Source organism: Spinacia oleracea, chromosome 2, assembly GCF_020520425.1.
Source record: "Spinacia oleracea cultivar Varoflay chromosome 2, BTI_SOV_V1, whole genome shotgun sequence".
Classification (NCBI taxonomy): domain Eukaryota; kingdom Viridiplantae; phylum Streptophyta; class Magnoliopsida; order Caryophyllales; family Amaranthaceae; genus Spinacia; species Spinacia oleracea.
In genome coordinates this window covers 113483735-113511126 of record NC_079488.1, presented here as the reverse complement: position 1 = coordinate 113511126, position 27392 = coordinate 113483735, and the positions used below count along the sequence as shown (strand labels likewise).

The 27392-nt window shown below is 36.0% G+C and overlaps 4 protein-coding genes across 8 annotated transcripts; 1 reads left to right on the top strand and 3 right to left on the bottom strand.

The window, feature by feature from the left end:
- Positions 1-1064: 1064 nt before the first annotated feature.
- LOC110793026 (zinc finger CCCH domain-containing protein 11) lies at positions 1065-9112 on the bottom strand. Of its 2 annotated transcripts, XM_021997943.2 has the most exons (10): positions 8956-9112; positions 8422-8653; positions 7788-7872; positions 7534-7674; positions 7328-7419; positions 3963-4151; positions 3712-3842; positions 3507-3600; positions 1860-2081; positions 1065-1540 (listed from the first exon to the last, which is right to left on the bottom strand). In XM_021997943.2, exons 2-9 carry the CDS (start codon positions 8587-8589, stop codon positions 1881-1883), a joined length of 1101 nt encoding a protein of 366 aa, XP_021853635.1. In that variant the 5' UTR covers positions 8590-8653; positions 8956-9112; the 3' UTR covers positions 1065-1540; positions 1860-1880. The 2 variants fall into 2 exon arrangements, with proteins under 2 accessions (XP_021853635.1, XP_021853580.1); XM_021997888.2 differs by lacking the exon at positions 1065-1540 and having other exon boundaries at positions 1732-2081.
- Positions 9113-10978: 1866 nt separating this feature from the next.
- Positions 10979-11606, bottom strand: LOC110793293 (histone H3.2). The gene has a single exon (XM_021998182.2). The coding sequence runs from the start codon at positions 11512-11514 to the stop codon at positions 11104-11106; it is 411 nt and encodes a 136-aa protein (XP_021853874.1). The 5' UTR covers positions 11515-11606; the 3' UTR covers positions 10979-11103.
- Positions 11607-12520: 914 nt separating this feature from the next.
- Positions 12521-17352, bottom strand: LOC110793159 (uncharacterized). Of its 4 annotated transcripts, none has more exons than XM_021998033.2 (6): positions 17200-17351; positions 15674-15718; positions 15257-15304; positions 14067-14162; positions 13553-13716; positions 12521-12902 (listed from the first exon to the last, which is right to left on the bottom strand). In XM_021998033.2, exons 1-6 carry the CDS (start codon positions 17255-17257, stop codon positions 12807-12809), a joined length of 507 nt encoding a protein of 168 aa, XP_021853725.2. In that variant the 5' UTR covers positions 17258-17351; the 3' UTR covers positions 12521-12806. The 4 variants fall into 4 exon arrangements, with proteins under 4 accessions (XP_021853725.2, XP_021853787.2, XP_056693895.1 ...); XM_021998095.2 differs by having other exon boundaries at positions 17203-17330; XM_056837917.1 differs by lacking the exon at positions 15257-15304 and having other exon boundaries at positions 17200-17352.
- A 2001-nt stretch (positions 17353-19353) lies between these two features.
- Positions 19354-27058, top strand: LOC110793374 (protein CLT2, chloroplastic). The gene is made up of 10 exons (XM_021998275.2): positions 19354-19874; positions 20849-20994; positions 21661-21698; positions 23109-23224; positions 23940-24039; positions 24144-24179; positions 24629-24679; positions 24787-24910; positions 25987-26112; positions 26500-27058. Exons 1-10 carry the CDS (start codon positions 19477-19479, stop codon positions 26664-26666), a joined length of 1302 nt encoding a protein of 433 aa, XP_021853967.2. The 5' UTR covers positions 19354-19476; the 3' UTR covers positions 26667-27058.
- Positions 27059-27392: the final 334 nt, after the last annotated feature.

Genomic DNA, 27392 nt, shown 5'->3' with positions numbered 1-27392 from the left:
GCAATTTAAAATGTAAACAAGTCAAATGTACTAATTAGATATTAGGTATTTGTTTCTGTTCCATTCGTTATGCATTTTTCATTAGGTACTTCACATAGGTTTCTATGGAAAGAAAGGAGTGATTGTATTTGGTCTATGTGGAAAATTCATGTGTTCTATTTGGTCTCCGTGGAAGTTCAGGTTTACTATTTGGTCTCTTTGGAAAGAAAAAATGGTTGTATCGTCAATTTTGGTTGCATAGTGACGAGGGTTTCTAAACCTCAAGTGACTGTGTCCACATGGACACAAGTGATCCAAATACAATCATCTTGAGTACCAACACATAATATGTCAGTACCAAAATGCAAAATTGCTTAGAAATACCACCAATATAAGTCATGTGTTATTTTTGGTATTCACATAATTTGTATTGGTACTAACGTATTCTGTATTGGTACTCCAAATTCTGTATTGATACTCACTTAAGTACATTGTGACAAAGACTTCCTCGCATAGTGACTCACTTTAAGTTACGGGTTCCCCTGTCACTTCACACACGTCCACCTCACTCCACCGTTCTCCACCTTTGGGTACCTACAAACTAAATTTCAACGGATCATGTAAATCTTCTTCAGCAACGGTATGAATTACCATTTGAGATAGCAATGGCACAACTATTCTTCTTCATAGCTTGAGCTCTATTAAAAAATAATTCATCGAAGGCAACAATCTACACATCATCAATTCAGTCAAAGGAAGTTGGAATACTCTCTAAAAACTTCATAAAATCGCCAATGACATCAAATACTTTCTACGACATTTCAAAGTTTGGGAGATCGAGCATATTTATAGAGTGGCAGATAGAGTAGTTGATTGGATTGCAAATGCCGGACACCTAGTTAGCGCTAGTATATTTACAGATTCTTGTAATAATCCATATTTACTTTCAATTCTTGTAATATAGAAAATCTCTAACAATAATTTCTTTTGTCATTAAAGACAATATATTTAAATATTTTCTCCGTTCCGAAAATATCGCACAATAGTTGACTTTACTCCCCTAACCGTTACTTTGACTCTTAATATCTCAAATCGTGTGCAAGTAAAATTATAAAAAAAAGTAATATACATTTAGATAATATATATCGATACGAATCTACCATGGCCCCACGTGACTAATCACAAAAAATGGCCAAAGTCGTACTGTGAATAGTGTAAAAAACAGATGATGCGATATTTCCGGAATGGAGGAAGTACAAAGTAAAATGAAAACAAACCCACATGGGTATACTAGAATTCTAGAAAGGAATAGATCTCCAAATTTGGTCATAAAGAGTTTACCCCCATGCCACTCCAAGGCATCAGCCCCATACCAAAACTGAAACCCTAAACTTCTAAACTTGTTCATAAACTTCGACCTTCAATAGTTCAATTCTATCAAAAACAAAAAAAGTCCGGCATTGTAGACCCATCAAGCTGTTTAATTTACAGAACTATCGGGGCTGTTCGGGTTATTTAGGTACAAGTGGTTGATTTGGGTCAACCACCGCGAGCCCATCACCTGCAAACACAACAGCAAAATCTAACTCAAACCCCTTTGCCTTTACCTAAATCCTCAAAAAGCTAACAAGACTAATTTTTCAAATACTCGGGTGACATTACCCAACTTTGCCAAATCAAAAAAAATTGCCCTCATTTTATTCACAGCTTCTTTTCACAACAGAAGCAGGAGAAAAGGCAACAATCCCTTCATAGAAACAAAAACGAAGCCGAAGATTACTCGTAAAAAAGCTACTCGTACAATAATATATCAAGCATTCATATGCAAATTGACAGGCTACATAAACCAAAAGAAACCAATTGGTGATTGAGGTACAAACTTGTAATGAGTCTTGATAATTTTACACACTGGGACCTGGCTCTTTTATTTGGATAGATGTTTTCGACAAACTAGCTTCCAGCTCTTCCAACTCGTCCTCGTCCAGGTCATCGTCAAGGTCATCCAGCTCATCGTCCTCGTCATCATCATTATTCGCTGCACCTGAAGAGGAGCTCGGGACATCATTCTGAGCTGAACTGCCGTTGTCCGCTTTACCATTTGCCTGAAATAGGACAAACACAAATCAAAAAGTTCTTAATATTGGTTTCAACTTCCAGATTATAAATGAGTTCCAACTCCATAACAGCATCACCATTTTACTAGCAAAGTTGTATTATCACAAGTTTACAACCTGGCAAGCAATTCTTAGATGATGGACCGTGGTGCACAATGAACATGGTGCGCCTAAAAGAATATATAGGTGTACATGTAAAAGAACATGACATTGCGACAAAAGAACATGCCACATATCATCCACTGTTTTTGTTATAAAAAAATCACTTTTTATTGAAAGTATAAAATGTTCTTTTCACGTAAGATAATGTTCGTTTAGTTATATAATTGTGTTCTTAAGTTGCACCATGCTCACTGTGTACCATGCCACATATCATTCACTGTTTTTGTCATTAAAAAACACCACTTTTTTATTAAAAGTATAAAACATTCTTTTCATATAAGATAATGTTCTTTTGGTTATATACTTGTGTTCTTAATGTGCACCATGTTCATTGTGTATCATGGTCCACCATCTAAATTGCGCCTGGTACAGGCCAAAAAGAAACATCCAAAGGATGTCAAGGCAGACAGTCAGAACTGCAACAGCCAATACTACCACTCCTTAAATTGCGCCTGGTACAGGCCAAAAAGAAACATCCAAAGGATGTCAAGGCAGACAGTCAGAACTGCAACAGCCAATACTACCACTCCTTCAGCCCACTGGGACCTCTATTTTGCATTATGAACATAGAACCTAGACATCGATAGAAAGTATGCAGCAGGAAATCCACTGGTAAAACATCAGAGATTCTTGAAACTTCAAAGCAAAGTGCAACAACTGTCTTCCCACTCGTGGGCGTGAGGGAAACTTTTTTTTTCTTCTGATAACAAGTCTTTGAGCTTGAATTTTTGGTGTATGAGCGAGCATTACATATGAATTACAAAATAGTAAATTTTCTGTAATCAGTTCTTCCAAAGTAATATCAAAGTTATTTACTGTTTATAGACTTTCAAGTTTTAACAAACAACAAAATGAAAACTAACAAGATCAACATGACTGTATTTTTCCTTATATATTTGTGAGAATTTGCAGTCAAAGTTGATGCAGTTTGAACTTAAAAGGAGAGATGTCGCAATTAATTTGGAACAAAAGAACCCAGCTGAGTATACAGGAAGGCGTCGCAAGTAATTAGAGTGCGAAGCATAAACAATCCCAAGAAAAAACAAGCAGCAAGCACAACAACCCAACATCTTACTAAAAGCATAGTTTATCACAGACAACATAGTGGACATCTTTCAATAAGATATTCAAGAAGTCTTTTATGCAGAAGGATAAAAAAGAGTATTAAAAAAAGAGCCAAGGATATTCAGATGTCGTCCCAATTAATGGAATTAGATAATTTGTAATATACAAAATGAAAATGGACCTAACCTCCTTATTTTCAGATTCGTCCCTTTCATATTCCTCCCATGCCCCAATATCATCGACAAACAAGCTAGCATTTGCCATAAATAATTCTCGTCCACTGCAAATAAGAAGGATAACCAAATGAGATAATATAATGTTCTACATAACTTCTATACAGAAAATATGGAGGACCAAAAGAGAAGATTTGGGGGGAAGCAGAAAATTATACCTCATTCTATCATTCTTTGCTCTCTCCATGCTCTGAGAAGCCATGTTAGCGGCTTTTTCGTCCGCCAATTTCTGCTTCCATTGTAAAAACAATTCTGTAGTCATGGGAGTTGTAGTCTTCACTTTTGACCGCTACAATTAATAAAAGGATATATTAGCATACGCAATTCACTGTACAGGGAAAAACCTCTTCATTTCAAGTCAACTTGTAAGCCACATAGATATCAGAGTCAGATGCAACAATTATATCACCTGATCCTCGATTTCATCTTCAATGGCCATCTTATCAGCCTCTTCCTCTAGCAGAGCCTTCATTTGAGATTTTAGAACATAACCAGGAGGAAGAGCATGCCTGTACATACATTTCGTACCACCATTTGGACATGACCAGAACCAACCATATTGTTTTCTCTCCACTGCATCCAGAAAATGTTTACACACCTGTATAGATCCTCGAATCATTAATTAATTATGTCGCATTAATATATAAGAATGCTCACTAGGGAAAACATCAACACTTCGACAGAGACAGAGACAAACAAAGTCAAAGGTACACAAAAGTCTGATCAAATAGCACAGGGTACACTACATGACATGTCTAAATTAACACATACAACAACTTCCATCACGAACATCAATCCTCTCTACATTATTACTCAATCCTCTCTACAGAAGCTCCCATTGTGAACAGGGTTTAAAGGGCAGTCATACAACTTATTTTTACCCTTGCAATAAAGAGACTTTTCCATCAAAACTACATCAGATCAATTGAAATGCACATCAAACCCGGTCCAGCAAACTGGGAACTGAACAAAGAGAAAGCACAGCTCAAGAGTTCCGCAGTCTCAAAATCTATCCATCCTATGTAGAGAAAGACTTTTCGAAGTTCTGCCAGTGCCAGCTCTAGTCATTTAATCTGAAATTTACAACTTATTAGACTAAAGACCTACACTAGAAAATTGAACATGGCGGGAAAGAGGAAAATGAGGAACAAAGAATTTTTTCCAATGACTTGACTTTGAAAGCTGTGAAATTTAATACAGATTTAGTAGGTAACTTATGAGCTTTTACTATCAACAGCCTCGATGCTTGCAGAATATACTCCATAATGCTTTCAGTTTATTTTACGCATAGTTGAATGCTTGAATCCATACATTCTTTACTCTTGTCTTCATTTTATATTGTGATTGAGCTTTTTTAAAAAAGGGTGATGAAATTACAATAAAAGAAAGGGGTAGGGTGAAATGTGTGAAAGAATAAATTTTAGTCCCTATCATATATGCCGTCCAATTGTCCAAACAAGCTATCTTTTAGAGAAAGGAAGTAGTATAAATTGAGAAAGCTGCTGAACTTATAACTTTTGCGAAGAGGGGGAATAGAACAGCAAGTAGAAACTGGTTATTGCTCCATCCATTCATCAGAACAACGAACTACATAGCATCATATATATAATCAAATATAAAAACAAACCTAACTAGAAATAAGGAACTATATCCCATTATCCCATGATAATGATCATGCCTACACCACTATATTTCAACAACCTTAAACCTTATTAAGGCAAAACTACAAATACTAATATCCTTAAAAATCTGCCACTTACATTTGAAGAGGAATTGATTTATAAACTGAATCGCTGGCAACATAGAAATAACCAGTTTGCTCTTTTTATTGATTCAACTCATTTTTGTCATCCCAAAAGCTGCTCAATTCATCTACCATATTTGTGGAGAACCTAACTCCACTCTTAGTTCTTACCAGACAAACCTCAATACTGTTAGTTCTATGTCTTCGGATACCCGAATCACGTACTGCTACAGTGCTACTACAACTTCACTGCTGGCATGAAACCCGACAAAGTCGAAGCCACGGCCCTCTGAAGGGCCGATATCTCGTTTGATATTTGCCAGAGTTGTGTTCGTTCTTCAGCTGCTGCTCTCCTGTGGTCTGTAACAACACAAAGTAGGCCTTTGGTGTCTCTGAAAACTGTGCAATATATTACACAGACACCTGTATTTCACGTTGAAACAGATGAGCCAAATCATGTGCTTCGGTTTGATGGAAGTGTTACTACTATCCTCTCGTCCAAGTATGGCAGTTCCTTTGCTGCATTAATGACCTCTTTGCTAAACCAGGCTTCCTTAACTTTTGGAACTGCAATACTTTGAATCAATAACCAACAAAAGGTTTAACTTCCCCCTACCCCTATTAATTACTAGTTGAATAGTACAAATAATGACTTGGGATTAGCCTAAACTCACGTTTTCATTCAACCTAGGTAGTTTTCTTGCATCTCTTTCTTCAATGTTTGGGGGAAGGAATTGAGGAGGGAGGGAATTAGGAAAAAATGAGAGGAAAAGGCTGGTGAAAGAAGCAGAGATAAATAAAATAGAAGGGACGAGATAAGTACATGATGGGTCAACGTCGGCTTTTTGGTATCTTTATGTAAACAAAAATGTCTTTTAAGGTGAATTTTCACCAAATATATGACATAACTTCTAAAAGGCAATGAGTTAGTCCAAATTTATACATTAATAGTGTAATACAACTAGTCAACTATACATCTGTACACCTACCTAGACGCACTAATAGAGCTGATTTTATGTGAAAGAAAAAGTAGGAAAACATTCCTCAATCCTTAAATTCGCCAAAAGCTTTATCTTGGGATGGTATATAAGCTTAAACCAATTAGTTGTCAAGATAATAACTTTTGTACTATTATGCCACTCAACACATTAGCAGCTTGAACACTGATGCAAGGCATAAACACTATTAACCAGCATTTGCTCAATTGTAAGGCACGAAGCGGGAAAGGTAGAGAAAGGGGAAGACAGAAGAGAGCAAAGGAATTCGGCAAGACTAACCACATCTAGTTACCTTCTAACTGTAGAGCTAATCTCATCACCACTGCAGCAATACGAAGAACTTCTTTTCTTCCAACCCACTCATTACAAAGCTTTCCCCATCAACACTCAATTACTCAAACAAACGGTTCCTTTGACCTTAAAAATTGTTCATTAGAAGTCTCTATGTATACCACTAGTTACTCTAACAAACTGTTTTTTTGGCCTCTTCAGTTAACAGCTTAAATACAACAACAACAACAACAACAACAACAAATCATTACCCCATTGCCTCAAAGAGGCTCCCGCAAGAAGCAGGGTAAGGGGGGGTCGGACGTACGCAACCTTACCCCTGCAATTGCAGAGAGGTTGTTTCCAATTGACCGAAAAGCGACAACGGGACGACCATCTTCAACTTCATGGAAAGGAAGCGAAGAGGTATTAAGAGTCATTTTGATTTAGTCTATTACATCCCACCGCCAAAGAAAAAATGAATCCTTGGCTCCATCGGAATAGTGCCTGAATCCTAATAGTGCTTGAGCAGCTTACATAGGTATTAAAAAAATCTTTAAAAATCTCTATATTACTAAGTGAGCAATAAAATGTCTAAATGTTACTGAGTAAATAGGAAATGGGTCAGCAATAGCAACCATATAATGTTGACAGGGGAAATAAACTCCACTGGGTGATAGCTGCGACACTATTTGGATTCAGGCCATGGTTTGTTCTGATTGTACACTCAATTAATCAAAGAACAAAATAAAATACACTTACAATATCGGTTGGTTTGTTCTGATTGTACTCCTTACTCTTCTCAGCAATAGCTTTTTCCAAGGTTTCTAGATCCCATTCCTCCATTGTTCCTTCTAAGAGAAGGAAATGCCAACGAATAGTCAATCAACAAACAAACAAGAGACAATAACCTGCTTAGTTCAAAACATAACTAAAGCTAAAAATTAACAACAAATTTAATCACTCACCATCACCACGCTTATCTGTGTACACGTCAATCTTCTCTCCTTTCCTCTGCACATTTAAATCATGTGAAAATTTGCATTTAAAACCTTTTGAACACTGCCCTGCCTTAAAAAATTCGCACAGTATAGACTTTGGATCAACACCTGATCAAGCACAAAAGCTAACAAGGTAAATACCTCTTCAAAATTATAATAACTAAGAAAATTTAATTGAAGAGTAAAAATCCATCATCAGCTAAAAAATTAAAGGTCATTACCAACTGGAACTTTGGGCTGGGTAACAGCAATCTTAAACAAATCGTTCAGCTCTTTCTCCCTAGCCTTCTCTTCTTCCTTCTTTTTCTGCAAATCAGACAACCACCAAATGAACTAATCAGCACAAGCATGACTATACGAGTGCACAAAATTCAATACCATGTCAAGCTAAGACTTTGTATGACATTCAATCACTCATAAATCTTCAATGCCAACACAAAATATACATAAGTACCATCAATAAATTGTAGTCCCAGGAATTCAAAAAAAGAACCTTCATCCACAATTATCACTCCACATGTTCTATACATCAATGTCAGAAAAAAAAGAAAAAAAAGAGTTAATGATAAGATTCCCAATAAGCTACTGCTTAAATTAAGCAATGGGAAGAAGATGAAAAACCCTAATGGTATAATATTTGTAAAGTTAAGTCATAGCTGGTCAACACAATGTGACAACAAATTCCACCTCGAAAGAGTATGCTATACATTATAGTTTCAAACAAACAGCACGTAAAAACCGATACTTTACAGTGACACCGGTATGAAAAATACTCAAAATTAATATAATCAAAGAGAAAATCTTAGCAAAACGACCATTAGATTATAATCCAATGCTAATGAAGGAGATAAAGACCTTAGCTTCAGTCTTTTTAGGGTCAATTTTAGGTTGGACGGATGATTGGAGGCTGTGAACATATTTCTGGACACTCTTACTCTTGCTCTTGTTCTTAAGACCAAATGTCTTATCCTCAACTAACTTCTGCTTCTTCGCAATATCGGCTTTCGACTGTTTTGGCGGCATCTTTCAACGGTTCTGGTGGCAGCAGCGACAGATTGTGGACCAAACAATCATGCAAAACAACAATCTACAACCAAACTTCACATCATCAATTTTTTTGAACTGCATCAATTCTAGCCATTATCTAAAGTTTGAAGCTAATTCATGCATGAAACACTAATCACTGAATCTCAAAGAAATTAGCAGCATGATTGATTTCGATTAATTACATAATCCAAATAAATAAATAAAAATAAGATGAATTCGCGTTAATCGACGGGCAAATTAACAATTTCTAAGAAATAATTAATTGATGAAGAACAGAATTAAAGATTAAGCTAAAGCAAGAAGAAGACGAATCAATTGATGAATTAAACAACAAAATCATACCAAGATTCAATGAGTGTTGTCGAACGGAGTGATGAATTGAACGGAAGAGAAGAGGAATTTCCCAATTCCTTAATCTAGGGTTTTTTAGACTTTTAGGAATTTCGACATTTCTTGAACTCTATGGAGTATGGAACTATAGATACAAGATGGGAAAAGGCCCATGGGCAATACTTCTGGTTTACAGCCCAATTTGATCGGGTTAAGTGGGTCAACTTGACTTGAACTCTCGAACCCAACTTATTTTGACTTATTTTCAGTCAAAATAAACTTAAGTAAGTTCTTTTCAATTAAGTTCAGATAAATTGAGATAATATAAGTTCAGACAAAATAAGTCAACTAGAACGGAACGTGTTGAATTTCTAAAAAGTTGATATTCTAAAGTTATTAGACCGAGTCTAATAAGGTCCTACATGACTATATATTTCTTATATGTTAATGAGAATTAATGGTCAAACTTTTAAAAGTTTACCTCGTATAAATGCAATGTGGCAAACATTTTGAGACAGAGGGAGGATTTTTTGTAATATATAAGTACGCCAAACGGATGTCAAACTGATGGATTTAACTAAATAGGTTGAAAATTTTAACTTAACTTTAATCCATTGTCTTTAATTTTTTTTATTTTTTTAAAACATGAGCTTAAAGAAAAACACATAGAAACATTAAGCAAACTTATTAAAAAACAATAAGGATGAAGTTGCTTCCTTGGCGAGCTCATGCGCTCTTTACACTCTTAACCGATCGCCCTTGTGTATACAGTATACTGTACCACTGAAATATTTTACCAAGAAGTTTTATCTCTGCAATAATCCAGATCAAGTGGACATCAACTAACCCTTGGTTCATCATCATCTCCACCAGCGAATGGGAAATCATCAAATGAACATGTAGAAATCAAAGTGTGTGACATAGAACTTTTAAAAAAAAATGCTTGAGACTTGAGAGCTACCCGAAATAGTTTTTCCTTTCTATAAGGTTTCTCTAATACAATTAATAATTTATATAAAAGTATCTAATTATCACCTCACACAGTCACGCTAGTAAAAATCAATCACACGTACTCTAAAGTTCATACATTTTTTTTTCTTTTTTTTGAGGGAAGCATTTATGGAGTAGCTCATTATATTGATAAATCAAAATCAAAATATCTGAAATACATGGAGGAATATCATCTTCCCATAGCCTTTGGCCAAACACCCATGGTTTTGAAAGCGAGCCAATGTATGAGCGACTTTATTCCCGCTACGCTAAATAAACGACCAACCAACACTTTCATAGCTAGAAGATAACAAGTAACAACACAATATCGTCTATAATCACTTAGTTTCACTTTAAAGTTCATACATTTGTTTTATTTCCCTAATTTAAGTGATCTCTAACCAAAATGGGCTCCTGCTATGGTCCACTGTAATTAATCATTGTGATTTGTGATCAAGTTCCTACAGAAATCAAACCTCATAAACTGTAAGTGATGCTATGTGCCATTAGTTTGAAACTTAAACCATGAGCTCAAGACCAACAAATCTCAACTTTGTAGCTACAATTTACTCAAATTCAAGATCAATTCATACCAATCAAAACCTTGTTCTTTAATTTCACATGATCAAAACAACAAAACAGGTGACAAAGACAAAGTTTGAGAAGATTCACACAACATTTAGAAATCCGTAATTCCCATTGATAATAATTGACCTTAGAACAAACATCTGAAAATTCCAATTTAACTACACGTCTTCATTACAAAACCCTAATCCCCCAAATTCCAAAATCAAAACTAAGCTCTTTCACCACGAATCATCCAGCATGACAATAATTGAAAATATACGTATAGAACAAACAAAACATCTAAAAAATCCGAGTTATGCTATGTGCCATTAGTTTGGAAATTAAACCATCAGCTCAAGACCAACAAATCTCAATTTTTTAAGCTACAATTTACTCAAATTCAAGATAAATTTGTACCATCAAAACCATTCTTGAATTTCGCATGATCAAAACAACAAAACAGATGACAAGATTCACATAACATTTAGAAATCCGTAATTCCATTGATAATAATTGACCATCAAACAAACATCTGAAGATCCAATTTAACTACACATCTTCATCAAAACCCTAATCCCCCAAATTCCAAAATCAAAACCAAAACTAAGCTCTTTCACCACGAATCCTCCTCGCAAGCTGGATATCCTTAGGCATAATAGTAACCCTCTTAGCATGAATAGCGCAGAGGTTAGTATCCTCAAACAGACCTACCAAATAAGCCTCAGCCGCCTCCTGAAGAGCGGCGACGGCGGAGCTTTGGAAGCGAAGATCGGTTTTGAAATCCTGAGCTATTTCTCTCACCAGTCTCTGAAATGGAAGCTTTCGGATCAAAAGCTCAGTGCTCTTCTGGTACTTCCTGATCTCCCTCAACGCCACAGTTCCGGGCCGGAATCGGTGAGGCTTCTTCACTCCTCCGGTCGCCGGAGCTGATTTCCGGGCAGCTTTTGTTGCTAGCTGCTTCCTTGGTGCTTTTCCACCGGTTGATTTACGGGCTGTTTGCTTTGTACGAGCCATTAATGGAGGATTTTGAAGGTTTTTCAGAGGAGAGAGAATGGAGAAGAGTTTTGGAGGGAGTTTATGTTTTGGAATGTTTGAATTGTGATGAAAAATAAGGGTAGCTATATATACACACGAGAGAGAAGGCGCCAAGGCGGGAGATTGAAATTTTTGAGATGGGTTGATTTTGAAGCGTTGGATGTGTGAAAATTGAACGGTTGATATTGTATTTGGGAGGGAGCACACGGATTGCGATCCGTGTATGAGTCTTGGAAGTCGCAACCTGTTGATATCATCTCATTCCCATATTCCCATCGAGTCATTTTCAATTTTGTATACTCCTATTTGAACAACAAAAGAAAAAAAGAATCAATTTTGTATAGAGAAAGTCTTCCGTAAGATCGATATACACATAAAATCGTTGATGTTATATAATTTAAAATTTATTTATACAATTACAAAGTGTAATTATTTGATTATGAAATATAACTATTTGATCACAATGTGTAACTATTTGATGAGAAAGGATAACTATTTGACTAGATATTAAACATAATTAGTAGTATTTGATCAAAATGAGTAATTATTTGATTAGTATACCTACTTTACAAGAAGTTGGGCTTATACGTAAAACCATCATATATAAGTTTTTGTGTATTCGATAAGCATTGAACTTTTTTTTAATACTTTATTTAGAGTAATTTTTAAAATATTTATGAACATAAGTTACTGCATTGATTAAAGCAATAAGTTGCAATAAAAAGGGTTATAACAACGAAGAAAAATGCTTTTTTTTTTTACATATTTACATATATATGTATGTATAGGGATAGTGAGTGCATTCAAGCTGGCACTTAGTTGTCACAAGTTGATAACACAACTGAAGTTATACGTCCTCCGTTTTTTATTTTTTGACACATATTGACTTTTGATATTATCTACCCTTATTCTTATTGCTTATTAAATAAGGCAAAATCAGATAAAACTAGGTGAAGAGAATAATGACTTAGTAAAAACAAGAAAATAACTAAAGGAAGTTTTACTAGGGAAAAGAATACTCCTCAGCCAAAATAGACAGCATTTGCTCAACTTGCTGCTTAGAAAGTTAGTACTCCTATACTGATATTTCAACCTACAGAAAATCACTAGAGTAATTGTTCAAGTCAAAAGATCAACCTACTATTCAAGGACATAGGGTTAAACACTTAAACATAATGTTTGCTGCAGGATAACTAGAATAGATCATACTAACAGAAATCAATCCAACTCGAAGATATCATTGATGGTTTTATCAGCATTGTCCTCTGAGTTCAGAGTGCAGCGGAGTCTGAGTTCCCACGACACTTATAAAGCATATCCATGTAGAACTGGCACTTGCTGATGTCATTTACATTGCTGTTCAGGCACTGAAAGTAGAAAATTTAGATGTAATCAGAGAAACAAAGATTTGCTGATGGAAAAAAGAACATAGATTAACGCAGCCGCCCTGGAAGCGTTGAGTGTTTACTTTCCAAAGCAATACGCGCAAAATAGACCTGATAGAAAGGCAAGTCGGGCAGGACTACAGCCTAAAAATCAGCCCGTTATATCGGGCCGGGCCAAACCCGGGCCAAATTCGTGTGCCAAAACTATGGGTGTGAACAAAAATACCCGACCCGCTTCAAATTAGCCGGATGTTTTTTTAAGAAAAAACTGTAATTCGCGGGTCGGGTACCTGACCCGTTTAAAATTACGGGTATACAGGTCAGGTACGGGTCAGAATTTCTTGTTAACGGGTACCCGAAATAGTGGTTTTGGCCCAAAACCACTATTTCGGGCTAAAACTATCGGGCTTTTTGGGCCAATCCAGATTTATAGCATAACGTGTAGTTTTATGTTGTCCAAACCCCGTAAAAAAAAAAAAAAAATCAGACCGGGTCTGGAAAACGGGCCTGAAATTTCTGCCAAAACCCTCTAAATCTTGGGGCGGGTCAGGCAAGCGGCTGGGCTCGTGTTGATAAGGTCTGTCGCAAAATGTATACCACCAAAGCTCTATAAGAGATAGTGAGTTACTTACATCCTTGAAGGTCTTCATGGAGTCATAGCAGACGTCAGAACCTCCAAGGGTATTCTCACTTTGAGCATATACGGTTGGAGCTTCATATGCTACAGATTCCCGGGGACCCATTACAAAATCACTAATCCTACGGCCCATGGAACTTCCAAAACCCCAGCCAAATCCTGCACAAAAACTAAGCAAAATTACATCTTATCCAGCACTGCTCAAGAAAACGACAGGAATAATTTGACAGTCTTTGATTTATCAAGTACTCCCTTTGTTCTGTTGGCAAAATGTGCTTTATTAAGATTTTGGGCAAAATTTTGTAAGGAAGTAAGGGTATCGTTGTCTTTTACACTTTTATGAGTGTATGCAAGTGGAGTAAATAGTGGGGACATGTTCTATATAAGGAAATGGAGCAATCTTTAAGGGACAGACTAAAATAGTATATGGGGCAAACAAATAGGGACGGAGAGAGTAAGAAACGTGTACTACGAGAACATCCATCTAGGGAATTGACTAGTTAACTCACCATCGGCAACGGCTGCTCCTAGTCCAGTTGTAGAATCCTTTGCAGCTGGTACAGGGGCAGGAGCAGGAGTAGTAGCAGGAGTCGGGGCTTTTGCAGCTACATCAAACCAAGCAACACATACATAATTACATACCAAAGGGTATATGATATTAGTACACCATAATAAATTCATTCCATCATAGCTTTTCTATAGAAGACATGAAAGTTTGACAGTAAAGAAAATCACCCAATATTCAAAAGTATTGATATAGGAGTATCTTGCTACCACCACATAACTAAAGCAACAACTGACCAACTATGACTGTTTTAGTTATGCTTATGCATGACACAATGCTTTTTCTCCTGTTTTAATCATCAAGCAAATCCTCACCCCTAGAAGCAGTTGAGCAAAGTCTTGACAAATGGAACTCGTTATTATCAAAGCAAACTAAACATCAGGCACCAATTCACATCACAAACTGTTGTTCTTTATAAAGAGTGGCTAAGTATTACTTTGTATGGAACAGTCAAAAGTAAGGGCAATAGCATTAGTGCAAACCTCATCAAGGTTTATTTCTATGCAACATCATTATTTTACAAACTCCATTTTTAACAAACCTTGTACTAACAATAGACAAACCTATTTAAAAATTCATGTATGGGGGCTCACCCATATATCATTCAACTCACATAATAATAAAATATATATTTTTATATCTTTTACTTTTTTAGATGCAATGAGGTTTGTTTTTAATAACCTCTCTTGAAATAGCTTAGGCTAGCAATAGTAAGGTTTGTATACAAACCTCAAAAACATGAAACAAACCTCATGAAAAACCTCTTATTGCTATTGCCCTTTAATACATGAAATTGATGGTCGAAGTCCAATTCTGAACTAAACTGTACGAATCTGTCCAATTATTTCACAGAATAAACAAAATATTTTTTGATGGACACAAATCATTGATGATGAACCAAATGATGTGTGAAACTTTCAACAACAAAAAGACCAAATAATGAAAAAACAGAGCATATTCAACAAGGGTAACAACTAATTTCCATTCAAGTTTTTTGAGAACCCTTAGCTCTTTCAACCTCAAGATCATATCTCATTTCCAAATTCAACCAGAAGGGCAAGTACTGCAAAAGGAATAACATGACGCCGAAATGAATTGCCTAGTCCAAGTAACAAGCTATGATATGTAACCTACCTGGCTTAGAAGACCTGCTTGAACGAGTGTTGCTTTTAGAAAACAAACCTGAGAACAAACAGAATAGCAAATTGAATATTAAGCAAAGCAGGGAGAATCAGTGATAAATAAAAGCACAAAATATCAATTTATACCAATTTTCACCTATCACTACCATGGACAAAAAATAGATGCACAAATTTCTTTGATACAAACCCATGCCTATGAGCCATGACTGTAAAACATACGCAATTACGGGCAGTCATGCTAAAAACACAAACCATAACGTCGATCCGTTTAAATTTGTTAGTGATGCACTCTTTAGAATGAACATGACATGTATATCCTTCAATCTTTCATTCTCAAGATCCATTTTTTCCAATATACAAGGCCGATTAATACAAAATGCATGCTTTTAAATGACAGATATCCTACTACCTGACTTGGAAGACTTGCTGGAAGAGGTGCCTTTAGAAAAGAAACCTGATCACAATCAGAATACCAAATCAAACATTAATCATAGCAGGAAGAATCAACAATAGAGAAATGCACAAAAAATGAAGCCCCCAAAAGCATACCAATAATCACCTATTGATACCTCACTGACTCCTCCTTCACATAGAAAAATGGATGTGCCCCATTGTTTAAAACAAACCCATACACATGACTGTGAAGTTTGCAGTCATGCTCATAAACCTAAACGTTGATCCATTTCAATTATATTATTTTGCTCAGACTTATCATTTCCCCTCAAATACCCGTGCCACATCCACTCCCTAACTCTGACATGAGCATGGAATTAGGAGTATGAACACTTATCAAAAGTTTACATCACAGTTAAAACACTCAAACCTTGACACGGGCTAATGGTTGAACCACTAATCGAGTCTGAGTAGCATGGGAAATTGGCAACTTATTTGTGACACACACTCTTTAAAGTGACTGTATTACATGTTCCAAACAACTACTCCGTACATAGTATAAAATCTAACACATATATAGATAATTGTAGCTCGGGGTAGCAAACACAAATGCAAATCAGGCAATCAACCATCATAAGATCAATGTTGCTACATCAATTCTCTTATAGGATTTAAAAGAGCCTAAACTAATCTTGTGAACAAAACACTATTCCCATTTCCCTCGTCAAATCGCACCAAAAAAATACGAGTAATAGTGTACGCGATGCTCCCTTGGCTCAACTTAATACTAGAATACTCTAGAATCATGGCTCAAACTACAAAAGGCCCAAGTCCCAAGGCCCAAATCCATGAGAACCACTCATGGTCAAATTACCTAATAGTCTAATACTCCACAAACCACTATAAATACCCATTAATAATAGGGAAAGACAGAGGGGACTAGCTTGACTCCTTTACTAGGCTTGGCAACATTCCAAGATTCCGATACCGGAACAAATAGCATAATTAATTCAGATCAGTAGAAACGACAGATTATCTCTACAATATTATACAGTGAGTAGTAAAAATCACAGTATTAGCAAGACAACGATGGTAGGACTTCAATTGTTCAAAACTGATGAAAAAACAGAGCATTCGAGTACAATGCATGACAATTCTCAATTGTAACTCATCAATCATCATGTTCTGAACCCAAGTAGCAATATTGAGGACACAGCAAAGAGGACAGAGAAATTATCAAGAAAATGAGAGAGCAGAACAAAAATCAGTATATCTTTCAGAAAAACAAAACCCTAGATTCTGACAGAAAACAAAATAAAACATCAAAATAACCCAAAAAAATCAATATACATCAAATCACAGATAATTTCTACTCAAAACCTTAAAAAGGATTAAGAATGCAAATAATTCGCACATATTATCTCCAATATCATATTTTCCCACATGAACGTTCAAAATTGAACACATATTTTCAAAAAATTGTTGTAACGAGGAAGAGCAAAGAACTGTGACGGCAATTGAGTGAGAGAGAAGAAAAACTACCACCGCCTCCGCCTCTGGATCCACCGCCACCACCGCGACCACCACCACCGCGACCCATTTTTGGTGAATCTGACTAGGAAGAGAGAGTTGAGGGCGAAATTGTACGGGAAATTTGGAGTAGGAATAAGATGAAGCTTGAAGATCGCTTGTGCTACAAGACTACACAATACGACACGGTTGTGGGCCGGGTCAGTCTTCGGGCCCATACTAAGTCCCCTTGTAAGGGTGTGTTTATCCCTAGTCTTAAGATGAGTCTCGAGATGAGTCTCAAGATGAGTCTCAAGCTTAAGTCTTGGGATAATGTGATAAAAGACTACCTCGAGTCTTGAAGTGAGTTTGAAAATCCAAGACTCACTTAAGACTCCACTTTTTTCTCCCTCCAATCAAATCATGCCACATTATCAAACTTAATTTATTTTATTTCACCCAAAAAAAAAGTTAATTATATTTTTAATTCATTTTTCTGCAACTTTAAACGGTTATGCAAACCGGGAACAATACTTTGCAAATCATATCCGAATTCGTAATCGTACTCAATGTCATCAACTTCAACATGACTTGATGGAACATATTTGGTCACGTTTTGGAGGAGCGGCTAACTAAATTATAGATAATTTATGTATTATTTTGTTTCATTTGCCTTTAAATTTATGTTCTAGATCTTTTTAATTTAATATGTTGTATTATTGTTTCTAATTAGTACGGAATATATGTCAATTTCGAAATTAACATTTTCTATTTTATTTTTTCATTTTTTTCTCGAATTATAAATTACTTTGTTTGTATATAAGAAAACATAATTTCAATATTATTTGGAAAATGTACCCAAAAAAAATATATACATAAAATATTGTTTAGGAGTTAGGTGAGTTTGAGGTGAGTCTGGGGATAATGTGTAAAAAATAGGGTGAGTTTTGTGTGAGTCTAGATAATGAAAAAGTTAGTAGAAAGCTGATGTGACAGAGTCTGAAGATTGGAGGTGAGTCTGGGGATAAACTCACCCTAAGTTGTAACGAGCTGAGCCGGGGCTAAAACTCAAACAGGCCCATGTGCTCTCGTGTAGGGCAGGATCAGGCCATAATACCTAGCGTGTCTTGTCGTGTTTTTTTCCCCAAAAAAGTATGGCTTACACCCGGGCCGCGACTTCGTGGTCGGGCCAGGCTTTTTTCGGGCCAGAAAGTCATTTTGTTAAAACCTTATCGGTCAATACGGATTTTTGAAGTTTATACGAAGTATTGGTTTACAACATCTATCTTATATTCGGACGTGGAATAGTGTTTTGAGTTTCAAATAAAGGTATATACGTCAAGACTTTAAAGATCAAGTGTGTCTAAGATTTTAAAAGTCTAAAAGAGTTTGCGCTTAGTCAAGTCATATTGAATTCGATTTACGTAGAGTACAGTTTAAGTCTAACCACGTATACAAAGTCAAGTGTGGTTTAATACAAATGTATTCCCCCAAACTCCCAATACCCCTATAAAGTTATCAAAAATTTCCAAAATATATTCTCGTTCTCGAAATATCTCTGGCATATGCAAATATTTTATTCATCTTAATCTTTAAGTGGACGCATCTTTACGTTAATTATATTAACCTTATGAGAAACAAGGTCACCCTAAACAATCCGATATGTCACTGTCAAATGAAGTGATTGTCAATCGATCTCGGTGATTGAAAAAATTGGTCATTCAAGTGACATTTCCATAATATAACCCAAAATATTAAGCCACTCAACATCGTGTTTTGTTTCAATTTTCTGTTTTCTTATAAAACTAAAAACTAAAATATGAAAACCACAAAAGTAACAATTTTTAGATTGTCAGTTTTCATAATCAATATCATCATAGGTAGGGTTATATTTTGGTTCATGATTCAATCTAAATCATACTCCGTATATATTTTCAAAATCAAAGATAAAAAATCGTAACAAAAAAAAAACTGAAAACTGATAATGATATCGAATGGACACGTAGAAAAGTTACACACCTGACAAGATCCAGTGTAGCCCGACCCGTTGACCTCGACCCGACCCAGTCAAAAAAAGTGCGAGCTTGAATAGCTTAACATATGCACTTTTAGACCAAAATCCGAACCCGACCCAACAAAATCCATTTTCAACCCACAAAACCCACACCAAATGTATTTTTTATGGTAAATCCCGACCCAGCCCGAATTTTGATCACCTCTGTCGCTCACCTCAAACTGAAAACAACTTCCTCCGCTCTTCCCTCCAAGCTCCAACCTTTCTCAAACCCAGAAACTTATTTCCCCATTTCAATGGCGCTTCAATTAAACTTACTCCATCACTCCAAACTCCCCTCCATTTCCACACCTCGTAGAACCCCAATTTCCCTCTCCACAATCACCATTAAAATGCCCACTTCCTCTCCCCTCCTCCGCCACAATCACCACCATCGTCCCAGAAATCGCCCCATAATCAAACCCCCATTTTCGCAACCTCGCTCAAATTCCCAGTTTAAATTCAGAGTCAATGCCTCTGGTAAACCTGAACATGAACCTGTACCTGTTTCGTCAAAAACTAGCAGCACGAAATCGATTGTGTTTTGGTCAACTGTTACCGCCATTTTAGCGGTTGCGAACCGGGTTTTTTACAAGCTTGCTCTCGTTCCTCTTCAGAATTACCCCTTCTTCTTGGCTCAGTTCATCACTTTTGGGTAACTATTTTTCATCTCCCCTTTTACTCTCTTTTGCGTTTTCAGATTATTTTTTGGATCATGGGTCGTAGCTATTTTGTGTCACTTAATTTTCAATTTTACTGATTAATTATGGCAAACTTTCAATCATTAACTTTGAATAATGATAGAATTAAGGATTAATTATCCCTTCTTCTTGGCTCAATTCATCACTTTTGGGTAACTATTTTTCATCTTTCCTTTTACTCTTTTTGCCTTATTTCATACAAGTATTATCTTGGATTATGGATTTATGGGTCGTAGCTATTTTGTGTCACTTAATTGTCAATTTTACTGACTAATTATGGTGAACTTTCAATCATTGACTTTGAATAATGATAGAACTAAGGCTTAATGGTTAGTTTTAGAGTGATTTCAATGACCCATGTAATTTAATTGACCATCGATGGTAGTGATTGCTTGTTTGGAAATTTTGTTGTTGTGTTTTTGTGGGTCCATAGAGAGGGCACAAAGGCAACGATGTAGGCTAGATTTCTTACTCTTTGGTTTTGGGCAACTATACCACTTCGATGATTTTAACTAAATAAAGCTATGTTCTGTTAATCTGTTCACCTTATTTCCAGTTCAGAGGAAAAATATGTAGTACAATTGTAACTAAATAAGCCCTTGATAAGTTTTAATAAGTTCAGATAAATTCAGTTAAATTCAGATAAGATAAGTTAAGAAAAAAATAAGTGCAAATCAGGTGAATATAACATACTCTAAGCTAATATGGAATAGGAGTTGGCATCCACCCAATTTGAAGTATTATTGGTTTTATGCATTTTTCTGATTCTTGTTATTTTAGTTTGATTACTTTATGTTACACCTAAACCCTAGTCAATAACTGCATTTTGATCGAATGCCCTTGTTAGCCTTGCAACCCTTGCATTGCTTGCTTTGATCGGTAGCTAGGAGTTATAATAGGTTCTGAGTTTCTGATTTATGCAACACAGGTATGTGGCTATTTACTTTGCTATATTGTTCGTACGACACCGTGCAGGGATAGTGACTAATGAAATGCTGGCTATTCCGAAATGGCGTTTTGTGCTAATTGGTTTTCTTGAAGCACTTGGTCTTGCTGGTGGCATGGCATCTGCAGGTATGGTTGACTCACTAACCAGTTAACTACTTGTAGGCTTGTAGAGTTGTGGCAATACAAGTTTTTAAACCTTTATTTGAAAATTGAATAGAGATGTTTATAATTTTATGTTTCATTTGAAGGCTTCTTCCCCCTTCATTTGCTTAAGACAGAAGATTTCTTTTTTAGATTAAGATGGAGTGAATCACATGTCTCATACTCTCATTTACATAACCTCTAACTTCAAATTAAGTGTGGAACTTACCCAATCAATTGTCTTCCACATCAAAGCTCTAATTTTGAAACTAGAACGTTACAATCAGGGTAAGGCTGCATACTTCGAGCCCTTTGCTCTTCACCTGGCCGCAGGTGGAAACTTCTATAGAAGCATTGTGACAATAGGTTAGTAAGTAAAATATATCAATATTGTTTAAGAGTTTTAGTATTTTTACACCATATTCATCCCATTCTCACTATGTCTATTCAGAAATGTGATCTAGAAAGTTGGTCACTCCTTAGTATTGTAATATGGTAAAAAAGAAAACGACATGGGCATTCCTCCCTTTCGGTCTCTGGACTCAAGATTTGTCTGTGTATTTGTGTACACAAGGCTAGTTTATTTGTTCAGGATCTTACATTTGACACCATTTTACTTACACTAGTACCTTTCTTTTTCTTTTCCTGCAGCTATGATCCCTGGCCCAGTGATACCAATATTGCATCAGGTATATGAGTAGGTTGCAAGTTAAATACTGTAAGATGTTCAATTTCGTGATGGTGCTAATATAATTTATCGCTTTATCTGGTTTTGATTGATGTTATGGCTTCATTCTCGTACTGGTTTATTTTCCTATGACCCATCAAGCTTAACTGTTTTCATCAATGAAATTTTACGCAAAGGATTTTCAATTTTTATAAAATGATCATGAAATCTGCTGGGAAAAGGAGGTGCATCTGCATCTCCGAGCTGTTATCAGTGAAAGACATTTGTATAGACTATAGACAGTAGAGAGGTAGAACTGAATACTGTTTCTGCTAGAAACTGCCTACTTATTTGTGCTCGTACGAACATATAGATTTCCCTGGAAGACACCAAGGATCTGTAGTTTACGCTTCATGCTTAATTACAGATTCAAAACTTTACTGTGGACATGGACACCACATGGTTGAGGTCTCTTCGGTCCCTTTCTTGTTAATCTACCTATTTAAACCTTTTAAGTATGGTTTAGTCACTATACAAACTAAAACTTTTCTGGTTTACTAAGTGGAGAAATTTATTAATATGACAAGTCTCCCTCACCCTTACCTTTAATTATGTTCTTTTAGAGCTGTAGAAATGGAATGGTTTCATTAGAGGAAAATGCAATATTAATCATGGCACATCTTGTAGCCTTGTAGGGCATACCTTCTAAATATTCTATCTATATGTTATTGAGATATGGTCTGACTAGCCTTTTGGGTGCAACCGGTGAGTGGTGAAAGAATTTCTTTAAGTCTTGCAAAAGTTGTGCCTTAAATCTGCCAGCATAAGAATGTAGTCCGCTCCTGCTTCCTTTGGCTCTATTCTGTTTTTCTTTTTGTCACAATCTATGTTACATGGACTCTTCATTTTACCTCCAATACCCGTGTCGGATCCTTAACACTCGAGCATGGGTATCAACACTTGGACACATCATTTTAGACCAAAATCATACATTTTTTTCACAAAATAGCCGTGTCGGACACTTGGACACGTACCCGTATCGGATATGGGTATCCGAGTCTGGGTAACACCGTAACATAGGTCACAATGGAACCTTGTTTGGGCACAACTGATGAAGTTATACAACTCAAGTTATCAGCCATGACTCTATGGAAGTTGTGCACTATAACTTCATTGTTGGATGCCCACCCCTTGCTGCAAAATTTGTATTTCAATGTCAACGAAATGTGATATATGTAAATATTATCGTGTTGCTAGGAGTTAGATTATACGAAGTACTACGTATTTGATATGACAATGCTTTGAAACAGAGGCATTAATATGTAATGCAAAGTTTTACCTAATAATCATTGAGAATGTATTAAGAAACAGAAGACCTTGATCTCAGCTGGATTTGATCTCTGATATCACCTTCTGTTGTGCCCTCTCACAGACTTTTCTGGTGTGGCAACTGTCTCTCTCTTATATCATTTTGGGAAGGCGCTATTCATTTATGCAAATAGTTGGCTGCTTACTTGTAGCTGCTGGTGTCGTCGTTGCAGTTTCTAGGCATGTTCAAGCTCTCAACTATATTTCCAGTTCATAAACTAATTGATTTGTTGCACCACTATTGTTTTCTTCCCAAGATATTGAAGATATTGGAGTTACAATAGTTTGTAGAGTACTTTAATTGAGCAGGCTTAACTTCTTTTTGGTCCATGACTCTGTACTTCTCATACAAGACCTGCAACACCTCAAGAGAGTTTAAAAAACTATCATGTGATCCCCAAAAGTACTCACCGCCCACACCTTCCTTAGTGAAATTGAATGTAGTAACGTCCTGTATTCTGTGCGCCAAGAAATTTTGACTATAAAAAGCAATTTGCCAGTTATACAGATGTTTTTGATCCTTTGATTTGGGGAGGTTGTTTAGTTTGGAAAGACAGTAAGCGAATAGCTAAGGTGTCTCATAGAGGAATGTGAAATTTTCGTGGTTGTTAACTATATGTCATTCTCAACACCAGAACTTTTTCTCTGTTTCTTTTTTTATTTTCTCTGTTTCCTTTTTTATTACTTTTCCTGGGGTGGAGATGGGGGCATTGGAACCATGAAAACCACTGATGAATTCTCTTATGCTAAACGACTACAGAATTCATGTCTGTGATAAAGAAATTCTAAAGTCTTCTATATGTGTTCAGGCATTCAAAAGGACTATATATTTTTACCATTTGGAACTTTCTGAGTCACTTAACCCTGTACTTTCACTTTTTTTTTTTTGCTGTAGCGGGTCTGACGGTCACCAAGTCCTTTCTGGGATTGCATTTGTGTGGCCAGCTCTCATGATTGCTTCAGGTGCTTTCCATGCTGCAGCATCTATCTTGAAGGTCATATTATTTCTTTCTTTTCTTTTCTTTTGTTATTTTTACTGCACAAGATATGTGGCAAATATTGTGCTTCAAACTAAATCACAGTGTTTATTTATGAACAGGAGTTTATATTTGTTGATGCTGCAACGCGTCTCAAGGTATAGTTACCATTCATACACTGTTCCTGTCCTGCGTCGTTCTTATGATAAAAGAACACTTCTAGATGCTCTTCTCCCCCTTTCCCCTTACGGCCCGTTTGGTAGCCAGCCATAAATGGCGTTAATGGGAATGAATTTGTATGTAAATTTGTAAGGATAATCAATATCCATCCCGTGTTAATGCTTGTTCACTCAAAATTATCTCTTTTTCTTTGTAAATTTACATTTCCATCCATTACCATTGGGGGAGTGGTATTAGGTGAATGCAAATTTATGAAGAAAAACACCAAGTTTGAGACAAATTTCATTACTATGGACATGATGTTATTTTCTTGCCAAATAACACTAAGATTTATTCTCATTCCCACCATTTATTACCGGCTACCAAACGGGCGGTAATTGTTCTTTTCTTGGTTTATAAACACAAATCTAATTCTATATGCGTGCAGGGAAAGTCTCTTGACATATTCGTAGTCAACTCCTTTGGATCTGGCTGTCAGGTAATTCTGTTACAAATTGCTTACTTATTTGGACGAATTTCAAGTGCCTTGCCCTAATCGTTTGTTAAAATTTAGAAATTGACAATTTTATTTCTTGGGGATCCTAGGCTCTTTTTGTCCTTGTTTTGCTCCCATTATTATCAAATTTGAAAGGTATACCATTTGATCAACTGCCTCAGTATCTAAAAAGTGGAGCCGGTTGCTTTCTGAACATTGGAGCCAATAACGCAGGCAAGTTCTCTTGACTGAACCACTGAAATTCACATGCATCATACCCGTCTGGTTTAGCCTTATTTTGCTGGTTATATAATTAGTTACTGCATATGGGAGGTAGTAGTAAAGATTAGTGAAAGTAGAAGGAAAGAAAAACTAGAAATAGTTGCTAAAAGAAAAGATGTGATGTAATGTGACCATTTCTCATTTATCTGGAAAAATTCTTCCCTTATTCATCAAGATTCTTGACCTATCTAGTCAGTAATCAGCAGTCACTTTATCCTGAAACTGTAATGTGCTATTCCTTGTATGAATCCACATAAGGAAGTAAGGAATTATCTTTATCTACTTCTTTTTTTATTATTATTATTTTTAAAGCGGGCTCCAACCTCTGGGTAAGGTATTGATGCCCACCGGGGTAAAGCAGCTGGGCTGTGAGCGCACTGCTCCAACCCCGATTCATGGAAAAATCGAATATATGACCTGATAAAAGTATCCAATTGACTAAAGATGAAAAATTTTATGCAAAATTTCAAATTAGTGTATTTATCTGTTGTAGAATAATCTCTGTTTTTTGCAATTATGTCTGATTAATCTTGTAATATATCCATAATCAACAATTAATTAACATTTCATCCACCAATGACCTCGTCCTTCTTATTTTTGGGTCTGTCAAGGCACAAAAGCCAACTTAATTGTGAAGGGGATTCAAAATTCAGTAACTAATACGTGTATGCCCATTTTTATTTTTATTTTTTTAAGGTAAGATGAAGAGGACCCACCTCGGGGGGGGGGGGGGGGGAGGGGGGTTAATCAAATGAGTCCCATGAGATTTGATCCCTAGACCACAGGGATATGAGGTGGGAAGCGATACCACTAGTCCACCACCTCAATCTCACGTGTATGCCCATTGCTGCAGTGTTTTTATATCATTGGATTATTGCTCCATGACTTATTTTGTCTGAACTTATATTAACTTAACTTATCTAAGCGTACCTAACTAGTTTTTCCTGAACTTATCTGAGTTTAACTGAAAACTTATTTTGTCTGAATTAAGTCATTATTTTGTCCTACTTTATGGATGCTTGCTTTAGGGTGTGACGGAGCTCCGCTGCTTCCCCTTCTATATGTGGCCAGCAACATAGCATTCAACATATCAGTCCTCAATCTACTGAAAATTTCCAGTGCGGTTGTGTCTTCTCTTGTTACTATGGTCTCAGGTTGTCTTCTATCTTTCTCGTGTTCTTTCTCTTCTCCGTTTACAAATTCAAATCTGCAATTCACACAATCTATTTACAGACGTGGGGAGTGACAACTGACAGGTGCAAAATTTCTATTCACTATTTAGTTCAAATCAGCATATTAATATGTCAAATATTTTGGTCAAATTAGCATATCAAGCATTTAACATTATGTAATACTACGTATGTAGTAGGGCGAAAATTGCATACTACGTATTAGATGATTAAATGAGTAAGTTCAAGATTTAATAATTATGTAGTAACTTTAGGGAGAATTTTTTTTTATTCAAATAATTATAGTTTATCCGTGCAGGAGATCTATTCTAGTACTTGAGCTAAAATTTTGCTTGTTTTTTTTATTTGCAGTGCCAGTTTCCATTTATGTTCTTTCCCTCCCATTGCCGTATCTCCCTGAAAGTTCAAGCCTGGGAGCGTACTTTGTCCTTGGAAGTGCAATTTTGATGTTAGGACTCGTTTTATACAACTCGCCTCAGTTTTCTAGCAAAGCTCTTGACAATAATGAGGAATCCTAGCGACCTTTGAAGGCCATGAAAAGAAAAAATGATGTTAATTACGGGAGATGAAGAGGTGTTGAAGCGGTAAAATACTTCGTATAGCAAACAACAAAAGAAAATTTGATAGGAAAAAAAACAAATTTATTGATGAAAGTCGGGGATGACACGTGTCATCTAATCATGTATGGTTTTCCTTTTTAAATACTAGGTATAGATAGATATCTTGAAGAGAAATATCAATTTCCTTCACTGTGAAAGGTTGGATCAGAATGGAACAAGGACTTAGTTTAACAATCAGAAGTATGATTTTAGGACTCTGATACTATTTTCAGCCCTAATTTCTTTCAATGTAGTGAAGTGAAGAAGAAATGTATATTTGAATCAACGAGCTTAATCCGTTGCATTCTGGATTTCTGTTGCAAAATACTCTCCTCAGTAGTAGTGAGTAGTCCAGTTCTTTCCCATATTGTTGGCTTTCAGAAGTTCTTGAATATGTTGAGTTCTTTTACATTCCAAGTGCAGATTATCATCAGGTAAGAGAACCAGAGATATTATTATCTGATGATAATCAATTACTCCGTTTCTTTTTGTTTGTTACGTATTCTTTTTAACGTGTTTCATAATGTTTGTTACGTGAGAGAATCTTTCATTTTATAAACTTATTATAGTGCCATTTTTTGTGCCAGCTTTTGATTTTAATTGATCCAATTTTTTCAAATCATTAAATTTCTTTACAATTTTCCA

Excerpts from the sequence above, each read along its gene's own strand:
- LOC110793374 (XM_021998275.2), top strand. The coding sequence starts at position 19,477 with ATGGCGCTTCAATTAAACTTACTCCATCACTCCAAACTCCCCTCCATT. Across the intron at positions 21,699-23,108 it reads TGATACCAATATTGCATCAG|ACTTTTCTGGTGTGGCAACT; the intron begins GTATATGAGTAG and ends GCCCTCTCACAG. Across the intron at positions 24,180-24,628 it reads ATGCTGCAACGCGTCTCAAG|GGAAAGTCTCTTGACATATT; the intron begins GTATAGTTACCA and ends ATATGCGTGCAG.
- LOC110793293 (XM_021998182.2), bottom strand. The coding sequence starts at position 11,514 with ATGGCTCGTACAAAGCAAACAGCCCGTAAATCAACCGGTGGAAAAGCA.
- LOC110793026 (XM_021997943.2), bottom strand. The coding sequence starts at position 8,589 with ATGCCGCCAAAACAGTCGAAAGCCGATATTGCGAAGAAGCAGAAGTTA. Across the intron at positions 3,843-3,962 it reads AAGATGAAATCGAGGATCAG|CGGTCAAAAGTGAAGACTAC; the intron begins GTGATATAATTG and ends TATTAATTGTAG. Across the intron at positions 3,601-3,711 it reads GCAAAGAATGATAGAATGAG|TGGACGAGAATTATTTATGG; the intron begins GTATAATTTTCT and ends TCTTATTTGCAG.
- LOC110793159 (XM_021998033.2), bottom strand. The coding sequence starts at position 17,257 with ATGGGTCGCGGTGGTGGTGGTCGCGGTGGTGGCGGTGGATCCAGAGGC. Across the intron at positions 13,717-14,066 it reads AGGAGCAGCCGTTGCCGATG|GATTTGGCTGGGGTTTTGGA; the intron begins GTGAGTTAACTA and ends GTTTTTGTGCAG. Across the intron at positions 12,903-13,552 it reads CCATGAAGACCTTCAAGGAT|TGCCTGAACAGCAATGTAAA; the intron begins GTAAGTAACTCA and ends TTCTACTTTCAG.